The 8,043-nt window shown below is 46.9% G+C and overlaps 1 protein-coding gene across 1 annotated transcript in view; it reads right to left on the bottom strand.

Annotated features, from left to right (window-relative positions):
* Window positions 1-8,025, bottom strand: part of KCNK1 (potassium two pore domain channel subfamily K member 1) — a 52,925-nt gene extending 44,900 nt beyond the window's left edge. Inside the window, exon 1 of the mRNA XM_049644992.1 lies at window positions 7,632-8,025. Coding sequence (XP_049500949.1) covers window positions 7,632-7,986 — 355 coding nt within the window. The 5' untranslated portion in view covers window positions 7,987-8,025. The remainder of the gene's footprint in view (window positions 1-7,631) is intronic.
* Window positions 8,026-8,043: the final 18 nt, after the last annotated feature.

The following is an 8,043-nucleotide window of genomic DNA, read 5'->3' on the forward strand; positions in this document are numbered from 1 at the left end:
TACCTGGGTCACTGAGTCCCTGGGGAGCTTTCTGCCCAAACCTCACCACCGGGTACCATAACTAAATCTACAAAGGCTTCAGAGTTAGGGCTCTCATCTCACAAAGCAAGTCAACTTGAGCCAGAGCACCCAAAGCAAACAGAACCTGACGGGGAATCAAGCAGATAGTAGCCAATGAGGAAACACGGCCAATGTCAGACACAGCCCAGTTAATCTCTTTGATTTAAGAACCTATTCTGTTTCACAGATTAAAGAACGGAAACACAAGTACAATCAGAAAATACAAGACTGCTGGGTCTGCTTCACACCCAGGGAGAGAATCACGGTCCTTCCGGTTCTACTTCCTCTGTGCCTCCAAATCCCCCTCCGCCTCATTCTTCACTTTGACCTTCGGTCAGGGGCACGGCCCTGCGATGGAGTGGCCACCAACTCTGAAGGCAAGGAATCCACCCAGAATGAATAAAGAAGTCAGAGCACAAACTGAGCCTGGGAGACAGAAGCATCACAGAAGTCTAGAGGACACCCCCAAAGTTGTCTGCCTTTTGAGAAGGAGACAACCCTTAGCTCCCACCGGTAACAGACAAGGTGATCATGGCACAGTCAGCAGGGAAGAGAAGGACTTCAGCAGTTCATGGATTTGGCTACAGTTGAGACCGAGTGAGGTTTCTTGAGAATAAAATCTAGCACAGTGCAATTCTATGCCAAAGAGAGGGTACGGTATAAACGGTTTCTCTGTCCCGGAAACCAGCTTGCGGGAAGTCGGACCACACGAAATCGCCGTATGGGTCAAAACAATGAAGCGATTTCACATGCTCCAACTTCAGAGTCCTCTTCTGTGCTAGAGACAACAGATGGTCTCCCCACCCTCAGCAGTCCAACGTGCGGTGCATGAAACAACTTGTCCTGAAAGGCACCAGATTTCCCACTGGGTTACCGGTACAAGAGAAAATGCTATCTGGACTAGATTTACAGTTATGTCATAAAAGCAAACACATGCTTTCTTTCAAGTTATTACCATTTATAATGGCAACAGGATGTTCTGAGTGCCATAAAATCGGCATAGATAATAGCAAATGTATAGTTTTGGGGGGGAAAAAAACCCTTCAAAATGCTAAAGAAGCGATGTTTCAGAGACAGGGATGGGCTTACACATGAGTATTAGTAAATACTAATACATACTCTTTGACCATGAGTGGGTGGAAATATTTCTAGGATTTATGACGCATTTCTCTGCCTTCCTAAGTAGAGGCAGGTTGAAGTATTATTCCTGATCATTCAGGGGTATCGATTATTACAATGTATCCTAAAATAATGGTGTCTTATTCATGCATATGGAGTTGTTGGCATGTCATACATGGCAAAGACATAAAAATTCTGTTCCTTGTGTTCCTATATTTGGTTTTTTGTTTCTTTGTTTTAGCACAACAACAACCAAAAACCACAACAGTACTTCTGTATTACCTTACTAGGGCTACCATAAAAAAGTACCACAGATTGGGCGGGTTAAACAACAGAAATTCATTTTCTCATGGTTCTGGAGGCTAGAAGTTCAAGATCAAGGTACTGGCAGGCTTGGAATCTTCCGAGGTCTCTCTCCTTAACTTGCAGATGGCACCTTCTCATCGGGTCCTCATTTTAACTTAATCACTTCTTATTTTTTAGATTTTTTTTTTTAATTTTTTTTTAACGTTTATTTATTTTTTGAGACAGAGAGAGACAGAGCATGAACAGGGGAGGGACAAAGAGAGAGGGAGACACAGAATCGGAAGCAGGCTCCAGGCTCTGAGCCATCAGCCCAGAGCCCAACGCGGGGCTCAAACTCACAGACTGCGAGATCGTGACCTGAGCTGAAGTCGGACGCTTAACCGACTGAGCCACCCAGGCGCCCCGTTTTTTTTTTTTTTTTTTTTTTTTAAATGTTATGTATTTTTGAAAGAGAGAGCACAAGCAGAGGAGGGGCAGAGAGAGAGGGAGACAGAGGATCCAAAGCAGGTTCTGTACTGTCAGTGCAAAACCTGATGTGGGGCTCGAACTCACGTACTTCAAGATCATGACCTGAGCTGAAGTCCGAGCTCAATGGTCTGGGCCACCCAGGCAACCCATTAGTCACTTCTTTAAAGGCTCTATCTCCAAATGCATAGTCACATTCTGAAGTATAAGGATTAGGACTTCACCATTCGAATTTTGGAGACACATTCAGCCCATAACAAGCCCCTATGCCTAGACACTATGCAAATATCAAGCTCTTAACCCAGACACATCTGGACTCAAAGCAAGGCCACTACTAGTTTTGTGACCTAGCTAAGGTCCCCGAACCTAAATTTTACTTTCAGCCTCTTTTAAACTGAGGATAATGACCCCTACACCTCATTAGCTCTTTGAGATAGGGGTACACATAAAGTGTTCAATAAAAATTTGTTTTTAATAATATTGCTTTGGGGTGCCTGGGTGGCTCAGTCAGTTGAGTGACCGACTTCGGCTCAGGTCATGATCTCACGGTTTGTGAGTTCGAGCCCCGCGTCGGGCTCTGTGCTGACAGCTCAGAGCCTGGAGCCTGCTTCTGATTCTGTGTCTCCCTCTCTCTCTGCCCCTCCCCCATTCATGCTCTGTCTCTCTCTGTCTCAGAAATAAACATTTAAAAATTTTTAAAAAAATAATATTGCTTTATTTTTCTGATGTTTAAAGTATTTGTCTTTTTGTGACCTTTTGCTTAGGCTTGCTTATCGCTGTACGTTTCCTTCTTCAATCCACTAGGGGCTTTGAAGCCAGAAAATTAAATTTGTTAGAATTAAACATAAAGGCTCCAAATCAAGACCAAAGGCTCTCCTGCACATAAAGACCACAGACTTCAGCATGTGGGATTTCAGATCTCTCTTCCAGGTCAATAGTTTGCTTGGTTGTTTCTGGGGGAATTCCTTTCCTCATTGGCATTTCTGTTCCAGATAGAATACAGTATTTACCAAGCATGTTAGATAAGGCAATTCCAATGTGAGGTGTGGCTTTGTCACCATTCCAAATTTTAAAAAAAGGGCAGTGGTGTCACAGATTTGACCAAAATCTAGTGACATTCTACAATAAACAATCATTTGTTTTGGAAATGGTTGGAATGGTAGCTACTAATCTAAATGCTGCATACCCCTGAAAATTTTAACCAACTAATCTAAATGCTGCATACCACAGTGCAAAGAAGTCTCAGATGCTAAACTGTCTTCTGGAAGGTTTTCCCAAAGGAAATACAGCTCTTAGAACTCCTCTGACTTAAGAGTTCCTTTTAAGGCTTATTCTAAAGCTGGGTTCGGCCAACTCTTTCTGCAAATGGCCAAGCTGTAAATAGTTGAGGTTTGGGGGCCACATGGCTCCTGTCACAAACCTGCCATTGCAGCGGGAAAACAGTGATAAATGATACCAAACAAATGGCTGTACGCCAACTCAAAGTTTGTATGGGTGCTGAAATTTGGTTCTTGTAAAACGTCAACGTGTCAGGAAACATGACTTTTCTTTTGATTTCTTTTTAGCCAGCTGAAAAGACGAAGACCATTCTTAGCATGGGCCGCGTAAAAAGAGGCAGCGGGTCAGATTTGGCCCAGAAGCTGCAATTTGCCCACTGCTGTTAGATTCTAAAAGCTCAACCTGTATTTGTTGTTAACCATAACCCAGTTTTCCTAGTGAAAATCGTTTGAAGGCTAAGGGTCAACCTGGAACCCCTGTTTCCTTCTCCCATGTTCTCTTCCTGAAAACGACCAATGCCATAGCAGCTCCCTACCTGACCGGAGCTGTAAAGGCCACTGTAAAACAAACCAAATTAGCTTCCTTTTCTGAGCACTTTATTTATTTATTTATTTATTTATTTATTTAGAAGTTTATTTATTTAGGGGCACCTGGGTGGCTCAGTCAGTTAAGCGTCTTGAGTCTTGGTTTCAGCTCAGATCATGATCTCACGGTTTGTGGGCTCGGGCCCCACATGGGGCCCCGTGCTGACAGTGTGGAGCCTGCCTGGGATTCTCTCTCTTCCTTTCTCTCTGCCCCTCCCCCCACTGGCTCTCTCTGTCTCTCTCTCTCAAAAATAAATAAACTTAAAATTAAAAAAAAAAAAATAAAGTGTATTTTTTTAGTTTGAGAGAGAGAGAGAGAGTGCCAACAGGAGAGGGGCAGAGAGAAAGAGGGAGAGAGAGAATCTCAAGCAGGCTCTATGCTATCAGGGCGGAGCCAGGCGTGGGGCTTGAACCCACCAACTGCGAAATTATGACCTGAGCTGAAACCAAGAGTTGTATGCTTACCTGACTGAGCTACCCAGGTGCTCCCCTGTTCTGAGCACTTTATTTTTTATTTTTATTTTTTTAATTTTAAATGTTTATTTATTTTTGAGACAGAGAGAGACAGAGCATGAACAGGGGAGGGTCAGAGAGAGAGGGAGACACAGAATCTGAAGCAGGCTCTAGGCTCTGAGTTGTCAGCACAGAGCCTGACGCGGGGCTCGAACTCACAAACCATGAGATCATGACCTGAGCTGAAGTCGGACGCTTAACCGACTGAGCCACCCGGGCACCCCTGTTCTGAGCACTTTAAATAAAAGTTTCAAAACCTCTCTTCATAAACAGGGATAAGGCAGCGTCATGATGCAAGGACCCATGCTTACAACTGACAGCAACAGGGACTGAGCTATCATCCAGACCCCTATTTACAACACAGCAAAAAAGTGACAGCCTTACAGTCATATGCACACAAAACTGTACTTTTACCAAACATCTGCATGATATAACCTTGCTCAGGGGGATGAATAAAGAAGTCACCTTACAGTAAACTGACATGTTCTTAATTATTTCTTCCTTCCCAAGTGTTCCTTACTCCTCGGGAAAAAAAAAAAAAAAAAATTCACGGTATAAAAGTTATATGGGAAATGCCTCAGTCTATAACGCCTCCTTTTATTTTTCTACAGCCCTTCCCTCTGAAAAGGTAAAAGTGTACCACAGTTTCCCCTTCCACTCTCATATGGTTCCCACGCAGGTGTTGCTGCATTTTTTTTAAACAAGGAAAAGTAAAGAGACGTTCAGTTGTTTGAAATAATTCCCAGAGTCCTTGGCAGAGCAGAGACTGCAGATCATCCCTGAATCACCAACCTAAGTCTTCTTCCCGAGAGACCACCAAGCTCCTTGCATAAACTGGAAGCCTGGACTTTGTGAGACGCGAAGGTTCTGCCGTAGACACATCCCGTTCCTGTATCAAGGTGATGACCAGGAGAACAGCAACTTTGTAATCCCCACCGTTACCATTCTAGGCAAGCTAGGGTTGGCTGTACTGACTGGGTGACAATAAGCTCAGGGATTTGCCACCTACAGTGCGAGAGGAGTTAACCCAGCAAACAAACCACGGCCACAGCATGTCTGGAAGACAGGCACAAACCATAACTCCAATTCGAGTTGTCTAGTATTTTTCTAGAACATATTTTTCTAGTAATGAAGTATACTGGCTTCAGCCGACCAACTGTCTGACTTCCGGCCACGAGACCGGTGTTTTGCTACCACGTGGAACATCAAAACGTGTCAGATACCGGGTCGACACAAAACCGGGAGAAGAGTAGCTTTGATTTAGGGAATTCTGAAGTTTGCTGGAACCCTATCTGAATTAATGAAGTCAATTCTATCGAGGACAAGAATTCATTGATTTGCTAATGTTACGAACTGAGAGGCACCTTTTTCATCTAGTTTATCCTTAAGTGCCCCTTGCACCGGATTTCCTAAATGAACTCTTGTTTTGCATGAATACAGACTTTCTTAGGAACTACAATGTAATCTGAATACCAATAATAAGACATCTATCCCCACCTTTTTTCTTATTTAAACAGGAACTGCATTTTTCCTAATTAAAAAAAAAAAAGAGGAGGAGACAGAATCTAGGAAATAAGTGTCTAATTGAGATGTAAACTCATATTTTCTTGAGATTTAATTAGCTGCTTATGATGAGGTTATACATGAGCTGTGCCAGTCGTAGAAAATCCCACCCAGTAAAGCAAATGCATTCTTTTCCTCGCAACATTGTTCTTATACTGTTCTACTCTTAAAATACCATTACTTAGAAGGTACTGAAAGTGATAAACTCTTCCCAATGTTCACTCAACACCGTGACCCAGTTGTAGACTTTCTGTAACCCAGTGGAAAGAGTTCTGCAGAGAATGAATATTCTCCATTCAGAACAAATAAATGTACTGCAAAGGAAAAGCACGGTGACCTCTAAATGTTCCCAGAAAGGGACCCAGCTAAAGACAACGGAAGCGACACTTGGGGACATATAGCTAAAGAGTGGTGTTGGCAAAGGTGAAAAGTAAGAGAATACGTCTTGTTTAGGGCTAAGTTTTTAACGTATCACAATACAAGCTAGAATTCTGTTTACTACAGTTTAGAAATTCACCTCAGACTTCTAAACCATTGCTTTACAGGATCTTGGTGGAAAGTGTACTATTTACTATTACTCAGTACCACTTATTACCAAAACAATCAACTGGGTTTAGCCCAAGGGGATTATATACAAATAAACCCTGGGAAGTGTCGAAGGGGTGGAGTGATGTAAGAGTTGGCTCCACAAGAAGTTGATTCACCTGCTCCGGAGGTGGGGGCAGGGGGCGGGTCCAGTATCCCGGCAGGGATCACTCCAGGCCCAGATTCTAGGACTACACTGGGAAGTAGTAAGTGTGTGCCCTTGTGCACGCCAAGATGGATTGTTCAAAGATTGGATCTCGTGGAGAAAAGGGGGACTTCGCTGAGCATTCTTTGGGATACTTTCCAGGGTTCAAACATCAATTTATAAATATCTCCAACCAAGCGTGTGTGCCCCACTTAGCCGCTGGGAAAAATGCAGCCTTCATTCACCTAATCCGGCAGAGTAAGGGCGCCCTGGGGCACTCGCCGGCCTCGGCTTTCACCCGAGGACGCTCTTCCATTCGTGAGCGTCCTGCTGGGTGAGTAGTGCGGGGTGGGGGAAGAGTCGCTGCGAAGTTGAAGGGTGGCCTCGCACACCTAAAGTTGAAAAAAACTGCTGAATCAGGGTGCCCCCATTTTGCCGGATCCTAGGCAATCGGATGCTCCCTTCCCTCACCCCTCCTCCTACTCCGAAAAGAAACCGGATCCGCCTGTCCGCTCGGAGGTCACCTGCGAAGAGCAGAGTGATGTCACTCGGCTACCCCCACAACCTCCCCCCAAACGGCAAAAAGCCGAGAAATCTATGCATCACCCAAAGAGAGGGCACCCTCCGGAAGGTGACCCTCCAGCGCGGCCTCGGCCCTGCGGGACGGGGTCAGGACGAAGGTGAGCGCCCTCGGAGCAGTGGACAGTTTCCAGCATCCCCTCGCCTCGCCGCGCGGCGGCCGGGATGCTCCGGATTCCTACCGGACAGTCTGGTGCAGGGCACCGCCAAAAAAACAGGACGCAGCCCGCTAAGCCCCTGCAGCCACCCGGGCCGAAGGCTTCGGGGACCACTTCCCAGGAGTTACGGGAGGCAACACCCAGGGCGTGTTCCGCGGCCACCGCACCGGCTTCCGGCTCCGCCGGGTGTGCGCGCCGCGGGAGGGCCCGGGACGCCGGGGCGCGGGCGGCGGGCGGGGAGGGCGCAGGGGGGTGGCCGCGGCGGCTGGCCCCTACCTGTGGTGGAGAGCACGGTGCTGGCGAAGAAGAGCGCGGAGGTGAAGTCCCAGTTCCAGTTGCCCGAGGCATTGCTGAGCACCGACACGCCGTAGTTGCTGGCCTCCAGCACGCGGCCCAGGAACTGCTCGAGCTGCTGCTCCGACAGGCACTCGTGCTCCTCCAGGAAGCGCCGCTTCAGCTTGCGCAGCTCCTGGCGCAGCAGGTCCTCGTAGGGCAGCTCCACCGACGAGAAGACCACGGCGCCGAAGACCAGGTAGAGCAGGTAGCCGAGCACCAGGAAGCCGAAGCACCAGGCCGAGCGGTGCCGCTCCACCAGGCGCACGCACGAGCTGCCGGCCAGGGACTGCAGCATCTTCCCCCGCCGCCGCCGCCGCCGCCGCCAAAGCCGCCACAGCCGAGGCCCACGCCG

This window comes from Panthera uncia, chromosome D2 (genome assembly GCF_023721935.1).
Source record: "Panthera uncia isolate 11264 chromosome D2, Puncia_PCG_1.0, whole genome shotgun sequence".
In the NCBI taxonomy this organism is placed as follows: Eukaryota; Metazoa; Chordata; class Mammalia; order Carnivora; family Felidae; genus Panthera; species Panthera uncia.